The sequence below is a fragment of the Urocampus carinirostris genome, chromosome 17 (assembly GCF_059441175.1).
Source record: "Urocampus carinirostris isolate Australia breed hairy pipefish chromosome 17, RoL_Ucar_1.0, whole genome shotgun sequence".
NCBI classification, from domain to species: Eukaryota; Metazoa; Chordata; class Actinopteri; order Syngnathiformes; family Syngnathidae; genus Urocampus; species Urocampus carinirostris.
Genome location: NC_142365.1, coordinates 20,692,244 through 20,712,179, shown reverse-complemented (window position 1 = coordinate 20,712,179; position 19,936 = coordinate 20,692,244). Strand labels below are relative to the sequence as shown.

General features: G+C 40.1%; 2 protein-coding genes across 2 annotated transcripts in view; both read right to left on the bottom strand.

The window, feature by feature from the left end:
* kcnip1b (Kv channel interacting protein 1 b) overlaps positions 1-10,373 on the bottom strand; it is a 31,404-nt gene extending 21,031 nt beyond the window's left edge. The window contains exon 1 of the mRNA XM_088321193.1: positions 9,923-10,373. Coding sequence (XP_088177319.1) covers positions 9,923-10,010 — 88 coding nt within the window. The 5' untranslated portion in view covers positions 10,011-10,373. The remainder of the gene's footprint in view (positions 1-9,922) is intronic.
* Positions 10,374-15,541: 5,168 nt separating this feature from the next.
* hrh2b (histamine receptor H2b) lies at positions 15,542-18,713 on the bottom strand. Its single transcript, XM_088321682.1, has 2 exons — positions 18,093-18,713; positions 15,542-15,970 (listed from the first exon to the last, which is right to left on the bottom strand). Exons 1-2 carry the CDS (start codon positions 18,711-18,713, stop codon positions 15,542-15,544), a joined length of 1,050 nt encoding a protein of 349 aa, XP_088177808.1.
* Between the last annotated feature and the right edge of the window lie 1,223 nt (positions 18,714-19,936).

Genomic DNA, 19,936 nt, shown 5'->3' with positions numbered 1-19,936 from the left:
TAGCTGCAGGCTGCAACACAGAACCGCAACTTCGTCGCTACTTTACCTCTTTCTTGATAAACGCTAAGTAGATGAAATATACCCCTGGAATTGTTTTTCAGACTATAAGAAATATATAGCCAGGTAATTTTTCTGAAGCAATTCCTTATTTAGGCATAGGTAGGACGACTATCAAAGTTATTTCTTTCGTGATAGCTGGGCTTATTTAAAGCTATTAAGTATAGATATCTGATACCACTAATTTTTGTAAGTCACTAACTTATAAAACACTCTAGACGTAGTTTTCCAAGTAGCGGAATATCATAATGTCAGTTTTTGATAAGCAGTTTTAAAGCAGTGGTTCCCAAAGTGGGCTGTATCGCCCCCCTGGGGGCGGTAAGGAAGAAAGGGGAGCGGTAGGAGGGTGGCAGTTCGAAGTCGAAGTCAGAAGTTTGAACGTTTGTTTTCTGATTTGTACACAACAAGTAAGGGCTGCACAATTAAATGAAATCGAATCATTATCGCGATGTGACGTAGTGTGATTGTGTAACCGCAAAGCACTGGTTCAAGTTTTCTTGGTGAGTGATGGAGTTTAGGCCAATCACAATTGTTACTGTTTCAAAAGTGCCGACCAATCAGAGGCAAGTTTTTGTAATAGCACAAGCCAATAAACGCGATTCAAAGTTTGCATACACCACACTATGCCACACCCACTGTGTGAGCTCTTTGAGTGTCATGGCGGACTCTGTAAACATAGTCCCAGAGTCAACAAATGAGAAGGAAACGAAGCTTTCACCGAAGAAGGACGGTATATCACTTGATTGGACCTATTCTGGTTTTGATGAAGCGGACGTGGAACAGAAGAAAACGCCCGTTGAAGATTTTGCTTCCGCTTGGTGGCTAGGTCCAGAGGAAACACAAGTAATTTGTACCAGCACCTTAAAAATGATCACATATTACAATACACAGCATCTCAAAAAGGATTACAAGTAAAAGACGAAGAAGTTGTATCTACAAGAGGACTGAGAGGGAAACAAGCCTCCATCAAAGTAGCATTTGCGCTCTTCACGCCGTATGAAAAAAGCAAAGGCACAAAGAAATAACCAATGCTGGGGCGCTGGGAATTTACTGCCTGCAAAAGTTTGGGAACCATTGTTTTAAAGGGACTGTGTGTATTATTTGATCACTCTATGGTGCTGTATTGCGTAGCACAACTAAAAACAAGTGCTAAAAAGCGTAAGGAAGAATTCAAACTACGGATACTGAAAGTGACCAAACCACAAAACTTTTCTTCTACCGGTAATTTTCTGCCCTGCTTTTTTGGGTACTTGGAGAAGCAAGATTTTTTTTAATGAATTAGGTGGTTTTCTACCAAACAATATGCATTGACCCTTTGGGCCGAAAAAGTGAGGATGCCTCAGTAGATCTGTATTTTTTCCAATGTATGATTCGCCCTATATTCTACATAGTGTTCTAAAAGGTGTAAGTCAGGGGTCGGGAACCTATGGCTCACAAGGCAGATTTGGCTCTTTTAATGAGTACATCTGGCTCGGAAATCAAATATGACCCATGCAAATCCTCTAATCAAGTACATACGAAGTGGAAGTGGAAAGGAAAAGGTTCGGTCCAAAATATATATGGCACAGCCTCAACTACAGTTTACTGTTGCAGTGCTACACCAGCAGAACGTTTTGGCTGTACATCTCTAAAAAATCCTTTATCCGTTCCCTGTTAATACACTTTAATGAAAACCCACAAAACAAACTGTATACACCCGAAAACACCAGCCTAGCACCCGGAGCAATTTGAATGGGTAAGCGGTAGGGCTGGGCAGATGTCTGCACACATAGCGCACTCTTTCTCTGCCCAGCGCTCTTTGCATGGACGGAAAATACATCCGTGTATTTCTACAAAAGAACCTTGTTTTGAAATGAGCCTTGAAATCCAAAAGTAACAGCGGAAGAGGGACACATTTTAAGTGATATATTTGGAACACATGCAATGGCATTATTATTATCATTATTTCATAGATTTTATCAAATCAAATAATTATAAAATAAATGCGCTGAAGAATTGGCTTTTGTGTGGAGAGCTGGTTTGGAGGTTTTGTTGAACTTTGTCGTAAAATACATGGTGAGGATCTCTTAAGGAAAAATACAATCTAAATATTTTGCTCTATTAGCTTTTTGGGTGCAAAAGGCTCCGGACCCCTGCTGTAGGGGGTTTGTAATAGCAAAATTAACGAGTCCCTCCCCTAGAAATAACGAATTACCAATGATTTACCAACCCTCCATTCTAAGGGAAGGGTCACCAATGTAGTGCCCAGGTAGCCCGCTAAGAACACCTAAGGAGCCTGTTGACCAGTTCTTAATATAGCTCACTAGAGTTATGATTTTCTTGTAAATTTGATTTCTAACCTATTTAGAAATCGCAAATCAACATAGGCACATAACAAATAAAATAATACATGCCCTCTGCCCGGAGATGGCTGGGATGGGCTCCAGCCCCCCCGCGACCTTAATGAGGATAAGCGGTACGGCTAATGAGATAAGATGAGATATACTGTATTGCATATTTTAGCTACTAGAAAAATGTGTACAGTCTCTTAAAAGCAATTCAATTAAACACTATAATAAGTAAATGCAAAACATGAATTCTGAAATACTGTGTACTAGAAAATGTGTTCTTTAAAATAGTTTTAAAAAGGATTTACTGCGCACACAGTATTGAAAAACAGTCTTGGGAACTTCAATTCATCTATTGAAGCGTCTAAGCAGTATGAACAGAGGTTTTTTGGTTTGAACAAATTTATTGACACTAAGAACAGAAAACAATCATGACAATCTCAACAGAAGGTGGCAGTAGAGTGCCTCGTTACACTGAAAAGTGTGTATAGAGTACACTTGATTCCTAAAAGATAGCACGCCACACTACTAAAGGTCACTCAAATGTTTAAATAGGGAGTATAATACAGTGCTGCTTTATTGTAGTGTTAAGATAGGAATAAAATAGTGGTATAAGTGGTATGAGTCGTATAATCTTGATGGCGAGAGAGCCACAAAAATAAATCTCAACAGCGGCAGTTACAAAAAAGAAGGCAGAGAGCTGACATAAAAAAATAAAAGCTGTGAGACGCAGCTCCAGTTCACTGCCTTCACAACCACGGATAGGAAAAAATGTTTAAGGATCACATTACCTTTGGCATAATTGATGTGTGCTGCAAAAACAGAAACCAGTGAGTCGCTCTTCTTTATGACAGCCTTTATTTTGAGTTATGAATGCTATTGGCCTGTAATTTCACGTTCTTAAATCATTTGAAAAGGTAACTATCTTAGAATCCAGCCCCTGCGTATTTTCAGTAAGCCATGGTCTTTGTTTACCTACTACCTTCCATTGTGTCCAAGTGATGTTTCTTCAGTGATGTTCCATTAAACATTATAATGAAATGTGAGGCGTGTACCCATCTTTGTGACATACTGTACAGTCCGGAAAATACAGTGGCTGAAAGTTAAATTGAAAATAGTTAAAAGTTCTTGGATTTCGTTCTTTTTGTTTTTTTTAAAAACAATAATGTTAAGAGCCGAAACAGGATCAGGACCCAAATGCGTGATGTTTCTGAGACTTTTATTTTACGGGAAATGGGGAGTCATGCACGTTAGGCGGCAGTCTGGCGTAGAATGATAGGAAGCCAGAGGCCAACGAGATCCATACCAATTACCCGAGTAGATATCGGACAGATGGGGTCGATACCAGACAGGACGGGACAGACAGGATTGATAATGAAACAGGATATCAAAATTAAACAGGACATACTAGACGGGAACGAAAACTGGAGAGAATAATAAACAGGACAAAAATAGAAGCGAACGAAACTGGAAATCGATATTAAACAGAATAAACGGGAACAATACCAGACATGAAATACCAACAGGAAACAGGACCTTTTTGAAAAGGAAAAAGGTTCGTTGACGGACTGACAAAGGAAGAGTTAGAGCACTGAGCTTAAACAGACGGAAAACCAATCTGTCAACAAGCCGCAGCCGGCGCCACACAGGCCGCGCCAATTGGGCGCCATGGCAACCGCGACAAAGCGTTATTATCTTTAATTCTTCTTTTTATTTACACTTTTAAGGAATTATGTGTTGCTGTTTGACTTTTAATGTGTTGTAAAAAAGCCAAAACATTATTGTCTTGTAATCTATTTTTTTATTGCATTTTTCCCAGGGAACCTGTGTTTCACTTAAAATTTGTTAGAAAAGCTGCAATTGTATTTTATCATTTACTTGTTGCACTGAAAAATAAATATCTTTAATTTACATTGTTGATGCTTAAATTTGCTTATTAAAGAATAGTTCAAATTTTAAATTAGTAAAAGGTTCACTGTAGAGCGAAAAATGGCATAGTATCACATCTCAAAAACAGAGCAAGATAGATACAATAACATAGAGATGAAGCTCTTAAGTTCACAAAAGGTTATCAGTGAGAAGATCTCCCTCAGCCCGGCTCTTTTTTAGCCGCGAATGTTTAAATAATGAACATGAATATGGATTCTGCTCCATTCTCAAGTGAAGCGGTTTAAAGGTGACTAAGCTGATTTTCATGGTTCACATCACAGTGCGTTCAGTATGTGGAAAGAGGGCAGGGGTTTGAAATTAACACTGTGTGGGAGAGGATTCTGCATGCTTTACGGTTTAACTGACGTGCTTGCGTGCCTGACGATACGAATACATTTGTGCAGGCTATGAGTTCATGTTTGCCTCAATGCATATTTTAGCAGAAATGGAAGGACTTGCTTGCACTAAAACATGTTGCTATGTGTGCATACATATATATTTTGCATAGATATGAGGAATGAAGCATGTACTGACTCCACCATGTGGGTATCGTTGTTGTAACCAGCCTTCCTTTGAGGACATGTTTGCACACTAGTGCGCTGTGAGATCTTGTCTAGTTTGCCCGCATGAAACTATTGCAAATTTTATTCCACTGATTATTTTTGCCGTGATTATTTAGGTTATTTTTTGATAAAAACAAGATTAAAAGATATCGTAAAACCTTGAAAAACTTTATATAACAAAATACAAACTCACAGCATAATTATTAACCTAAACGATTAACCTGTACTACTTCCTAAGCGATTGTAAGCCTGTTAGCTTTTCTACTATCGTAGCGAGTGTGGCCAAGTATTGAGCAGCCAACCAGAAAATTAGAAAAAAAAACTTGAGAACGACAAAGGAGAAGTAGATCAAAGACCAATGCGCGGATCTCAAAAAGCGCCTCAACAAGAACATTTCAAAGAAAGCCTTTCAGATTGTAAAATACCTCACACAAACAAATCAAGCAAAATCTGCAGTGTTCAGGATGAATCAGGGAATAAGCTAAATGAAAAAAATGGATCATAAATAAATGGACAGAATACTCGAGCAAACTCTACAACCATCCGACACAGAGGAAATCCTGACGTCTTTAAGAATTTCAGCCCGAGGTAAAGTGAGGACTGTCATATCCTTCAAGAAGTAGAGGCAGCGTTTAACTCGTTAAAGAACGGAAAGTCTCCGTGAATCAGCAACATCCCTTCAAAACTCATACAAAATGGTGGTAAATTAACTCTAGCTATCTTGACAAAGATTGGCAAAAAGCTATGGCAAACAGGACAGTGGTCATCTGAATGGACAAAATTGTGATTATTTATGCTTCCAAAGAGGGAAACCGTCAGCTATGCTCCAACTGCAGAACGATTGGACCCATCAGCCATGTAAATAAAGTTATGCTAAAAGTCTTTCTTAACAGACTGAAACGACAGGTTGAAAACCTCCTAGCAGGTTTTAGGAAGGGAAGGAGCACCACAGAACAGATGTTCAATCTTGTAAGACGAATTAACGACACCAGAGTAACCTCTATCACGTCTTTGTGGATTTCAAGAAGGCATTTGACAGAGTATTGCAAGCCACCGTGTGCACCAACCAGCGGAATTACAACATGGGCCAGATACTAATTCAGACCATTGAACAGCTGTACGCCAATGCCAACATTGCGGTACCGATTAATTATACTGTTGAAGCGTGGTTGCAAACCCAAGTCTGTGTGCGACCAGGCTGCATTCTTTCTCTAAGTTTATGCAACATCTTCGTGGAGAGGATCATGACTAAAGCCCTTGACCAGCAAGAAGGTACAGTCGGCATTGGGGGACAAAACGTTACTAACCTCCATTTTGCATATGATGTAGCTGGATTGACAGGAAAAGAACAGGAACTTAGAGATCTGATAAATAGCCTGGACAAAGCATTAACCCTATATGGGATGGAAATCACCAAAGAAAAAGAGCAAAAGTAATAACCAACAATCCCCAAGGAAGCACCACAAACTTCACCGTCAACCACCAAGAGCTTGAACCTGTCACCAAACTAATTCTATTGGAGCTGTCATATCAGAAGAGGGATCAGAACTAGAAATCATGACCAGGATAGCTCAAACTACAGCCGCAGTAGTCAGACTTAAACCTGGAGGGACAAGAACATAGCAGCAAAATCAAAGATCAGAGTCATGCAAGCGCTGGTTACTTCCATTTTCCTCAACGTTTGTGAGACATGGACTCTCACAGTAAAGTTAGAAAGGAAAATCCGAGCCATGGAGATGGGATGCTACAGGAAACTTCTAGGCATCAGCTAAATAGCCCATGTGACAAACAAAACAGTGCACAACACCATGAGAACGCTTATTGGACCTTACGAAGAACTGTTGTCAACTCTGGCAGATGGAATCTCCAGTGGTATTTTCAAATCACATGATTATCAGGATAGGCCAAGACAATTCTCTTCTGCACAGTCCAAGGGGGCCAAAAGAGGGAGACATAAAAATAACTGGGCAGACAACATCAAGGAATGGACTTGTGGCAAATTCGCTACGACCCAAACGCGGGCCAGGAACCGTCAGTAGTGGAGAAAGTTGTCCTGAGTTGCGTCGGCAGTGGTGACCCGACGACCCAGGCGGTAAAGGGATCTGTGAGTTCATTTAAATCATTAAAAAAACATGTTGATTTGAATAATAAGCAAAACACATGAACTATCATATAACCATTCTTTTCTTTGAATACTTGTAGGTTGAGAAAATTGAATCATTTTTCTCATAACATGAGCCTTACGCAAAGGGGGCTGACATTGTTGGCCACCTTGCTGCCACGCGTACCCAAAAACCCAAAACCTTGCGAAAGTCTGTTTTTTTTAAATTTATTTTGCGGTTTGGTCACTATTAGTCTTTATAGTTTTTAGTCTTATATGTGATTTTTATCACTGGATTTCAGTTGCACAACACACTACAGTGACATCCTCTGGTTAAATATTACACAGTGTCCTTTAAGCTTAAAAAAAGACGACAAAAAATGGTGCTTGTAATTATTTTTAAACATTTTCTAGGATAGTATGCCTTTTTTTGATGAAAAAATGCGTACTTTGGCTCAAAAAAGGTTGTGAAACCCAAGATTAAGCTATTGGGGCTCATAACGGTCACTTATACTAGTATTGGATACCCTCCAGTAAAGATTTAAGATTTTGGGCCTTGGCCTAACCCGGCCAAAACCCGGACCAAATTTTGGGCCAGTTTTGGGCATAAAATGTTATTCATTGAGTTGGGCCGGGCCGGCTTTCTCTCTCCTCGCTTTTTTATCCCTCCAGGGAGGATCTGCACCGCATCAACGCTGTTCGACACAATCACTTAAGTAGTTATTTGGATGACTACGTTTTATATCTACTTGAGTAATATTACTCTTAAATAGCAGTACTTTAACTTTAATAACATACTTCAGCACCGAAGCATACACTTCAGCGCCGAACTTCGGCGCCAAAGAGCAAACTTCTTCCGAGGGACTGAGCCCTATATAAACCCGAACCTGCACCATAGCACTGCAATTAGGCATTGTGGGTACTTCAGTGCATTTTGCCGCCTAAGTGCGCGTTTTGGCGCCAAAGTGCAGCTTTGGGTTGACATTGGGCCAGGTCACACAAATCGTCACCCGAGCTCGGGCTGGTTCCATCTTTTACACCCACGGGCCGGGTCAGGCTGGATTTTTTAGCCACAATCTTACCTCTTGTCCAGTGCTATTTCAGCAATAAAGTACTCTATGTATATATATACGGCGGCATGACGGTTGAGTGGTTAGCGCATCAGCGGCACAGATCTGAGGTCATGAGATGGAATCCTCCTGTGTGGAGTTTCCATGTTCTCCCCGTGCTTGCATGGGTTTCCTCCTGGCACCCTGGTTTCCTCCCACATTCCAAAAACATGCATTTCAGGTTATTTGGCCAGTCCAAATTGTCCCTAGATGTGAATGAAAGAGTGAGTCGTCTGTCTCTGTGTGCCTTGCGACTGGCTGGTAACCAGTTCAGGGTGTCCCCTGCCCACTGCCCAAAAATAGCTGGGATGGGCCCGCGACCCTACTGAGGATAAGCAGTGCAGTTAATGGATGGATGGATGGATGGATGGATAGATCGATATAACATGACAGTCAAGCAATATTATACCGACATTAATTTAATGCTTCTTTAAAAATAATGGGATTTTTCTAGCTTGAAATATTTATACTGCTTTTGGTGGAAAATGACCGGTTATGTTTTAATGGTATCATTATGCATAATGGTATCGGTATAAGCAGGGTTGGGTAGGGTTACTTTAACTTGATTACTTTCAATTACTTTTGGATTACTCCAATACCAAATATGCTAATAAAAGACAAAAGAAACTAAATATGAATAAAATTACCAAATTTTGTGCAGGCTTGGGGAGTAACGGAATACATGGAACGGCAAAAATGATGTTGGCAAGCTGTTTGGATTTATTTTCATTTTGTTTCTGTCGCATTTTATGTTAGTTTTGCCGGAGATCAAAGCCAGGAGAGAAAGCTTACCACGTGTTGTGAGTCATAATTTTATTCATATTTAGTTTATTTTGTCTTTTATTAGCATATTTGGTATTGGAGTAATCCAAAAGTAATTGAAAGTAATCAAGTTAAAGTAACCCTACCCAACCCTGGGTATAAGATATCAGGTATTGATGAATACTCAAGTCGAGTATGGTAGTTGGGTCAGTCCGTAAAAAAGTGGTATTGAACATCCCTTTCTCAGTATAATGTATCCACAAAAAGTATTTGTGTGTGTGTGTGTGTGTGTGTGTTGTACCAATACATACAGGTCTATAGGGAGCACATATAATTTGATGCACTGTAAATGTTGGAAAATTTGGAATTTGGGAGAATTTACTGATGCTGCCTATCCCTACGATATTTGTGGCTCTACATTTGTTGTCACGATAATGTTTATTTTGTGCAATATTTGAAAATGTAGAGAGAAAAACAATATTAAATAATATGATGCTTTGTTTCCCCATTTAAAAAAATCAATACAAATAGTAGTTGATTCTGAGTGGTGCTAAAATATATGCACATAGTCACATGATTTTACATTTTGTGATTTATTTCTCTCCACCCGGATCAGGATGCTCCAGACCTGCTTTGCTATTTACTTAAAGGGACAATGAGTAATGTGTAGCGCCTTCAGGTGGTCAAAGAAAAGCCTCTATCTGTTAAAAAAACAATATTGATTTGGAAAATAGGCAAATATACACAAACTGTGATACAAACGGGATTTTAAAAAGATACCTGTAGTTCAATAAATCTGCATTTATTTTACATAACATGATCCTCACATCAGGAACTGACATTATTTCCCGCCATCTTGCTGTTGTGGGTCCCCCCAGTAGATAAAAAACTTGGTAAAAATATGAGAATAAAAATTCAAGTCTCTGTAGTTTGTATTCTCCCTTGTGCTTTCAGGCACTCATTTTGCTGGAACTACTGATAACACATCAAATGGTCATATATTACACACTGTCCCTTTGAGTTCATACATAAATGGCAGAATGTTTTTTGTGTCCTATAAAAGAGCACCAGTACCTTTTGCAAGGCTTCCCGAAAGCAATCTCCGAACAGACTGGATCAACTTGAGCACGCCCTGGCGGCAGCGGGTGGTACAGCCAGCCATTCCTTGCACGAATGTACAAATCCAAGAGAAAAATCTTTCTTCTAATTTTAAGTCCTTGATGCGCTTCGCTTCACCGAAATAGTCCCTGCACACTCCAAAGTGCCTGATTAAATGCGATCATCTTAAAAGAAAAAGGAAAAATCAACTTAAAAATCTGACTTGATCATGCACTCACCCAGTTGAGTTATCGTAAGAATTCAATTGATGAAAAAATCACTTCAGCTCACGATTGTACATTAAAAAGTCCGTTCTGATCTCAACTTGTGGAAGAAAAATCAATTAAATTCACATGTGCAGGCTATTGGAAGTGCAATCGAGCTCTCTGTGGAAGATCTTTCCTATGGTGCATGTAACAAATTCAGACTTGAGAGTGCCAACAGCACTTATACGCCCCCTCTATCTCCGCCTGCTCCATTCTCCTCCTCTTCCTTTTTCATCAACCAGCAACCTCCCTTCCTCCGTCGCTCCCTTTGGCCATGTTTGATTTTTAAAGGTTTTTTTTGTAAGCTCCAAGGGAACGTTAGAGGAACCGAGCCGAGACTCCGAGGACACTCAGATCCATCGTTATTAGCAGTGTAAGGGTCGTCACTGATAGTTACTAGTAATTTGTCACATTTACAGTACTAGTTACTTCAGTTAAAAAGTAACACAGTAACCCAAAGAGTAGCGGATTACTCAGAAATAAACTATCTAGTTACAATTTACCATTTATATTCGCATAGACCATCAAAACCGCTTTAATATAACCAAATAATAAAAGAAATAGAAGAAAAAATGAACACCAATCTGTGGAAGCAGTATACTCTTCATATTTCTGTCACGACCAGAATGGAATCAGGACCCAATTGCGTAACGTTAACCACAAGTTTTATTGAAAGAAAGAGGAAGGGCTGTGCCCACAATCCGGTGCTTGCTGGACGTGGGAAGCAAGTCACTCTCACAACCGGATTGTGGTCCGAATACGGAAATGGATCTTCCGTAGCGGGCGACGGCGGTGTCAGGGATGGAAAAACAGGTCCATAGCCGGGGCGGGAAAGCAGACGTGGTCGGGATTAAATGAAATGATCTGCATTTATATAGCGCTTTTCAAGTCAATGAAGACTTCCCAAAGCGCTTTACAATGTGCTTCACACTTACCCATTCACACACACTCACACACCACTAGCAGCCGTGCAGCCATGCAAGGCAACAACCTGCTTATTGGGCATTAGGGATTCAATGTCTTGCCCAAGGACACTTCGACATACAACACAGAGGAGCCGGGAATCGAACCTGCGATCTCCTGATCCCCAGACGAGCGCTCTACCTCCAGAGCTAATGCCGCCCCATCAAAAACAGGTCGTAGCTGGAGAGAAACGGGGAGATCAGGAACGGGCAGGTGGAAAAACAGGTGCAAAAACAGGACAGGCGGGAGTTGGGGTCAAAAAGGCTTGCCTTGTATCAACAGAGGTTTGCAGACGGACTGACAAAAGAAAAGTGACAGGACTGGGTTTAAAAAGGGACAGGGAGCCAATCAGATAGCCCGGAGCGGCTGGCGCCAAATGAGCGGGCACAGGTGAACCAAATAGGTAATCATGACAATTTCTTGGCTTGTACAATCTTGAGAGCTTGCAAACGAACACTTGCACACCATATCCATTTTATCACTGTTCTTCAAACCATTGGAATATCTCATTCTTCTTTTCTGAGAACTGTCCAAGACATCTTCTTTTTTCTTTAGGTTTGGTGTATTAACAAAAAAAATATTAGAAATAAAAAGACCAAAATCCTGTGCTTACATTTCTATCATTTCTTTTCCGTTGGTTTGTTTATCTTCTATAAATGTACATATACATCGAAGGACGACAGGATTTGTTTCTTGGGCATGTTCGTTTAAAATCCGGCTTGCAAAACTCAATGGGTAAACCAAACACTGGAATGAAACAGTTCTGTTGAAGTTTTTATTCCAATAAAAACAAAACAAACAAAACTAAGGCTGGTGAGTGCAGAACAGGGTTTCACGGGGCATGATTTCACGAATGGGCAATTAAAATGTCAGACAATTATTTATAAACCAGAGGGGCTGATCACAGAGGACTTTGGCAAAAACAAAACAAAAGACAGTGGAAAATTCCTCAAATCTCAGCTTCACACCAGTCCCAGTCCAGACTGAATACTGCAGGTGGTTTTATAAGACTCAAGGTAAGACTCAAGGACTCCTCTCCAACAGTAAATCAGAGCACCACTTAAAATAAGATTGAGACTACACAACAACTAGATGAATGGATATACTCAGACATCAAGTGATTAAAACAAGACGCAAGTACATAAAGTAAATAATGATATTCCACTATATCGATAATCATAGGGTGCATTCATTGCTACAAAATAAATGATAGAGACATTCTTTTATGTCATTTTTCTCTTTTCGGCCTTTATTAAGTGTTTATCCTGGAATTCCGTATCTGATCTATGTTGTTATGGAAGATGTTTCTCTCCTCTCCTCTCCTCTCCTCTCCTCTCCTCTCCTCTCCTCTCCTCTCCTCTCCTCTCCTCTCCTCTCCTCTCCTCTCCTCTCCTCTCCTCTCCTCTCCTCTCCTCTCCTCTCCTCTCCTCTCCTCTCCTCTCCTCTCCTCTTCTCTTCTCTTCTCTTCTCTTCTCTTCTCTTCTCTTCTCTTCTCTTCTCTTCTCTTCTCTTCTCTTCTCTTTTCTTTTCTTTTCTTTTCTTTTCTTTTCTTTTCTTTTCTTTTCTTTTCTTTTCTTCTCTTCTCTTCTCTTCTCTTCTCTTCTCTTCTCTTCTCTTCTCTTCTCTCCTCTCCTCTCCTCTCCTCTCCTCTCCTCTCCTCTCCTCTCCTCTCCTCTCCTCTCCTCTCCTCTCCTCTCCTCTCCTCTTCTCTTCTCTTCTCTTCTCTTCTCTTCTCTTCTCTTCTCTTCTCTTCTCTTCCCCTCTCCTCTCCTCTCCTCTCCTCTCCTCTTCTTTCTTTTCTTTTCTTATGTGTTTTCCTTAGTTTTTATGCCATATTGTTAGGAAATGTAATTTCCATGGCAATTGTACAAAGCATACCATATTTGATATTTAGGACTACAGTATATAATGCTTATAAACTGGTTGGCTTCATTCAAGTTACAAATGTGAAGAATCAATTTGCAACCAAAATAGCGACTGAGGAAAAAAAAGGGTGTTATTTTTTTCTTTTTCTCACCACCTACATGTGCCTACTGTAAACGGTTGCATAATGTGTGAATAGATTACTGTGAATAAATACAAACAATCAATGGTGTCTCAAACCTGTTTTAATCCCCTTTTTAACCATTTTTATAAATGTATCATTTGTTCTTAGGAATTTCGTTATATGTGTATGATGACAATTAAGGGCATTTATTTATTCATGTTGGTATGCTGCAGGGACCTTTCTGGAAAATTAGTTCATTAACGTTGATAGGTATTATTATTTGTTATTATTATTGAATTTTCCTGATTTCAGTTTAAAATGTTTTCTGAATTAAACAGGTATGAGTTTTTACTTGTCTGAAGCATTCAGCGTTGGGCATTAACGGGATTCGTTTTACAAGCTTGCTACATGTGGCTGCCACCTCGTGGACAAATACAGACAAAGCTTATAAATCTTTATTTTGCGAATTTATTCTTCTTCACTCAACAAAATGTAACAAAAATGATGATAGTGATAATAATAATAATAATAATAATAATAATAAACATTGCAATTATCAACAGTTTTTATGTTTTTTTTCATTTTTAATTTAACATTTATTTTTCGGTTCAAACAAGATTTTTTTCAACCCATTTGACAATGATCAGTCAACAAAACGTTATTTATGACGAAGAAGGAGGAAAAAAATTGTCACAAATATTCAATCATTATCTGCAGCGCTTATCTCCAGTAGGGGGTGCTGGAGCCTATCCCAGTCATTTTCAGGCATTGGGAAGGGGACTGGCTGCCAGCCAGTTGCAGGGCACACAGAGACAGACAACTCACTCGCTCATCCACAACTAGGGACAATGTGGACCGGCCAATTAACCTGACATGCATGATTTTGAGAATGTGGAGAAAACCAGCCTGCCTGGAAACCCACACAAGCAGGGGGAGAACATGCAAACTCCACACGGGGAGGCCACGATAGCTGGGTTTGAACCCTGAAACGCCGTACTGTGGGGCTACGCACTAACCACCCTAACCGCTGATGTTGTCACAAACAGTTATGCAATATCAAAGTGAGCTGATTCCATGCAATAAACAAACATCACATCTTGAATAGTTCATTATACGCAGTTAAACCATAAAAGTACTGTATATTTCAGAGTTAAACGCTCACCTAAAAAAAAAATAATTGCCCAAAATTCTAAAGTGCGCTTTTAGATCGTAAAGACAGTAAATACAATCGGAAATGCATAACGATAATGACGTGTTTCTATGTACATGTAGCTATGAATAATTGAAATTGATTTAGTTGTGAAAGCAGATGTCTTAAAATCTATGTTCTATGAAACTCCGCACAGAAAGGTTCGATGTCACGAGCCCAGAAATGTGCCGCAAACGCACTAACCACTGCTCTGACTCAATTCAAAGACTATTGAAAAAGTCAAATTAGCTTGATCTTTTTTGTTTTTTTTTAACAAAAAAAGATAGATTGACCCAGATTGGGGGGGATTGTTTTGAGAATGTTTTAGTCGCACTCTAGCGTATACGTTTATCCCAATTTAATTATTATTGACTACTGCGCTAATTGACAAGTGTCATAATCGTGGCACACTGTGTTATTTTTCGATACTCGACATATGCGCGCTGATTTTATTAAATGCAAGAAATGGATGTGAACAAGTTTATTTTTTATGGCCGTTTGAGCCGGCGGCTGCAAATAAGAAATAAAAGTATCAAAACAAAGTTGAGTTTCTTACTCAAACATGCCCAATCGGCTTTTAATCGGGTGCCCTCGCTAACACAGAATTTACAGTATCTATGTTCGGTCGAATTTACCGATCTAGTCCACTCTTGGCCCAATAGTTTTTTCTTTTGAAGCAGCTGCTTGAAAGGAGCTGAATGGAATTTTGAACTTTGTTATTCTCTGCACGCCATCTCCTGGCTCATGTCATCATTGCAGCCTCAGTCAGATTGTTCATGATGCGTGTACAAGTACGTGTATTTCTTAGAAGTGCATGAATAAACTCTTCTATTTTCATTTTTTGGGGGTTTGGGTTGGTGTTTTGACTAAGCTAGAAGCGGGCCTTTTCTTAATTTCACCATTTTCATGCTACACTGATGAGTAGAAATAAAATAAAAGCCTGCAGGGGCAAGCATGACGTCACTCTCCGGCACTTTCTCCAACCCCAATTCCTTAAACCTAATGTGTTCTGCCCAGCTTTGATAAAAGTAAAATAAAAGCAGATAGATGCATAATCAATAGGGCTCTTTGAACTCGATTGGGCATTGTTCACACAAAATGAATAGAGGAAATATTTAACATTCAACTTATTAAGGACACCTCAAACGACGTACCCCACTTTTAAAGTGATAATGGTTCAAAAGTCTGTTTTAGTTCTTTATCTCCAAGGTGTTTATCCCACTTTCCTGAATTCTACTTGTCAGAAGCTTCAGTGATACCATTGGTCCGTTCGAGAGGGTCGAGCTCCTTCTCGCTCGCCATTTTCTTCCCACTGCTCCCCTGCAGCAAAGCAGCTCCACGTAGGCCTTCCGGAAATCCCGGTTCAAGGCCGGGTACAGGATCGGATTGAGTACCGAGTTGAAGTAGCCGAGCCACAGGAGCACCGAATGAAGCGTGCTTGGCGGGTTCATCTGCTCCTCGATCCCCATTCGAGTGAGATAGGTGAAGTAAGGGAACCAGCAGATGACGAAGGCCCCCAGCACTGCGGCTAGTGTGATGGTGGCCTTGTGCTCTTTAGCAATGGCCGCGGTGGACGCCGTTCGGGCAAATGACGGTGTCGTGGCACGGATCCGTAGCACCTGGCATATGAGTCGAAGTTTTTGAAACATGCCATGGCGGTTAGGTTGTTTGTACAGACGCTCCCCTACTTACAAACATTCGACTTACGAAAAATGGTAGATGCGAACATTTTTTGTGGGGATGTCGAAAAATATCCGGACATTGCTGTAAGTTAGATTTTGTATTGTGTGCACCTTTTTCGGGATACAAGACATTACTGTAGTGCTTCTTTCAGCCGCTACCGGCGTGTGTTGGCGCTGTGAGAGGTCACACAGCATCCACCAGAAGAAGAAATCTGGCTTCCTCCTCCTAGTTCGTGTGTAGAATTTCTCTACTGTAGCACTAAGAACTTTGACATTCTTATTGTTTAATATCTCGTTCAATATGGTTGGTGTGAAACGTAAAGAAGAGCCGAGCCATTTCATTTTAAATGAAAGTGGAATAAAAAAGCTTGATGCGGTTGAAAAAATTGTTGGATCGCTTTTTTTCGGCCACTTTCTACCACGTATGAGGACCTCTTGAAGCTCCTCTTCCAAAAGTAAGTTAAACTTAACTTTATTTATATTTATAGAGCATATTATTTTATTAAATGTTTATTTTTTAGTACTAAACAATAGAGGTTACTTATACAAGCCTTAAACCTACATATACTAACCTTAAACATACAAAATATAGCACTGGAGCAACTTGCAAACAAATTCAACTTACTAGGAATTGTTCGTAAGTAGGGCAACGTCTGTAATCAGTAGAACAAAACAAGGAGCATTTCTCCACTACCAATATGGTCTGTGTCAACCCAAAAAGATTCAAAAAGGACTTAGCCAATGATTTTTACTAAAGGGATACTGTATCATATTCAAGCATTGGACAGCACTGTATTGTGTAATGCAACTGAAAATAAGCGTCGGCATTGCCGGACCTCGGGATTGTAGGTCAGTAACGTAAGTGTGACAATACTCATACTAGCTCCTGAATTACTGTGGAAAAACTATTTTGTTCCGAAATTTAGAAGTAGGCCTATTTTGTTCCAGCAGTCGCTAAAGCAAATATGTATCGTAATTCTATTTATAGGGATGGGCAAAATAACCCGCGGATTTGAAACTTGTGACTTGGCTGGAAAAAAAAAATCACTGCTGGTGTATCAAAGAAAATTATTTAGAAACACTGCAATACCAAGCCAAAGCGGGTGCAGTGAAATTATAATACACTTATGTAAATACGTGGCTAAATTTCACTCCATTTGCGTGATTATGGAACAGATTCGACATGAAAATTGAGGAAACACTTTTGAACCAAATCTGAAAACTGTTTTATCAAAAAATAAATAAAGTGGTACCTCTTCTTAGAACCTTAATTCGTTCCAGGATTGTTCTTGTAGCTCGAATTGCTCGTGTAACAAGTGTGTTTTCCATATGAAATAATTAAACACGAAATTGTGCGTTCGCATCCTCCCAAAAGCGCCCAAGAGAACAGCTATAAAACACACTTCCCTCACTAAAACACATTCAAATGGTAATTAAACATACATAAATACATTAATAAAATAAATAATATGATATTAACAAAATAAAACGTGAGTTTATTATGAGCACTTTGACACTTTGTGTGCACGTGTTGCAGAAGGGAGGGAGGTGGGGGCAGTTGCAAGGAGTAAATGTAAATGGTCTGCATTTATATAGCACTTTTCAAGTCAATGAAGCGCTTTACAATGTGCTTCACACTTTTCCCTTTTTTTATACACTAAGTAACCGATAGCAGCGTCAGCCATGCAAGGCAACTACCTGCTATCGGGACACTTCAGCATATAACACAGAGGGGCCGGGAATCGAACCTGCAGCCTCTTGGTACCAAAACGAGCGCTCTACCTCCTGAGCTAATGCCAGGAGGAGCCATGGAGATGGCATACCTGTCAAACTATACGTTTTCTCAGTTTTTTGTTCATTTCACATTGTGTATCCCGTATAACGATTTTTATACAGGATTCCTTTTTTTTCATAGAATGATCTCGTCTTGCCCATATTGGTATTCACCAGAATACTCCTATATCGAAATTTTAGTTTGAAGAGGTGCTTGTGTAAAGAGGTACCACATGTTTTTGAACAGCAGCTTTATAAATACCTATACAGTGATATAAATACTCACCTGTTGGCGTGCCACTCTGAAGATGCACAGGTACATTCCGCACATAACCAGCAGAGGAAGGTAAAATGAACACATGACGTAGAAAATAATGTAGTTATTGTTCCATTCAAACTGGCAATACTGTCCCTCTTTGTGGCCCTGCCCTGTGCGCCAGTCCAAGTGTTGCACCCTGTAGTCCACAGTGTTCCAGCCCAAGTGGATGGGCACAAACGAAACAGCCAGAGACGTGGCCCAGATTGCCACGATGGCCGTCGTCACCCTCGGAGGGGTAAGCCTCGCAGCGTAAGTGAGGGGTGCCGAGATAGCGAGGTAGCGGTCCACGCTGATGGATAAAAGGCTCAGTATGGAAGCGGCGCACAGCATGACGTCCAGCGAGACGTAGATGTTGCACATGGTGCCCCCGAGTGGCCACTGGCTGTCACGCAACTCCAAAGTGGCAGAAAAGGGGAGAACCAGCAAGCCCATCAGGAGATCCGTCACCGCTAGTGACACCACGAAGCAGTTAGCGATGCGCCACAGTCTGCGGTTGAGCGCTACGGCCAGACATACCAGCACGTTCCCAACAACGGTCAAGACAATGAAGGACACGAGGAAGAACCAGCGCAGAGCGGTCTGGAACATGATGAGTCAATGAAACAATGCTCGAGTCCAAGGGCCGTTTGCTTGCTCTTCTTGGGTTAAATTCATAGAACACAGAATGTAAAAATCCTTCCGGCCTTTGACTTTTTTTTCTTGTCCTCGGACTTTCGGGTCAACAAGTCCCTGATGAAGTAAAGAATATTATCACACTTAAAAGGCACAAATAGTAGAGCAGTTTATACTGTATAATCTAATTTTTATTCATTGATTTATTCATTCATTCATTTGTTCTTTCTAACCTGCGAGCAAAGCAAATGTGGTGCTATAGTTTTGGTTTGTATATATATCTATCTGTTTGTTTGTTGGTTTGTCTATTTGAGTGTCCGTCCACCCAAAAAAAGGAAGAATGAGTTTAGAAAGGACTACCATCTTTCACAGGCAGTGAGGTAGGTTACCCTGGATGTGAAAAAGCCCCTCAAAGAGCGCTATCACCTCGAGCTGAAATTATTGCATGTCTCACTCAGCATTTGCAGACGCTCAGCACAGTAATACTAATTGATTTAATATTCATAATATAGCACTTTTGGTTGACATTCCACTCTCCCGGCCAGAAAGACGTGTATCATCACAATCTTTTACAGGCAGACAGGTAGGTTACTTCAGATGTGAAAACAGCAAAAATAGCTGAAATGGCATTTTTGGTTTTGCTGACACAGCAGGTTTCCCAGAAAGACATTTTTTTCTACCAGGCCAGAATAAAAAGGAAATGCAACATAAAAAACGCTTTCGCATTAACACTGGTGCCGCTCTAAATGTGCACAGCCATACTAGTTCATTCATCCATCCATTCATTCTTTCATTCATTTATTTATTCATTATGACCCATGCAGCAAACGTATGAATCTTAATCAGTGACGTGCAATCAGGGGAGGCAGATCAGGCTATATCTCCCCTGTCAAACGGAAACATAAAATTAAAACTTTCTTCTTTCTCATTTAACTTCACAACATTTAGATTTTGTTTTTGAAAACGGCTGAATTTTAACATTACATTATGAATATTAGGCCAACTAGTATGTAACTTATTACTGTTCTGAAGGTCTGCAGATGCAGAGTGAGACACGCAATGATTTTGCCTCGTGAAGATAGTGAAACCAAGGATATTTGGCATGCCATTTTGCATCAAGCAATGGAATTAGTGATAGTATAAACTAACAACAAGTCAAGCCGTTCAGTATTTTTTTTCATAATGAAAGATTACTTATC

What these genes read in the sequence shown, in the direction of transcription:
- hrh2b (XM_088321682.1), bottom strand. Translation starts at nt 18,713, where the DNA reads ATGTTCCAGACCGCTCTGCGCTGGTTCTTCCTCGTGTCCTTCATTGTC. An exon ending in TCAGAGTGGCACGCCAACAG is followed by an intron (nt 15,971 to 18,092) that starts GTGAGTATTTAT and finishes CTCATATGCCAG; the next exon opens with GTGCTACGGATCCGTGCCAC.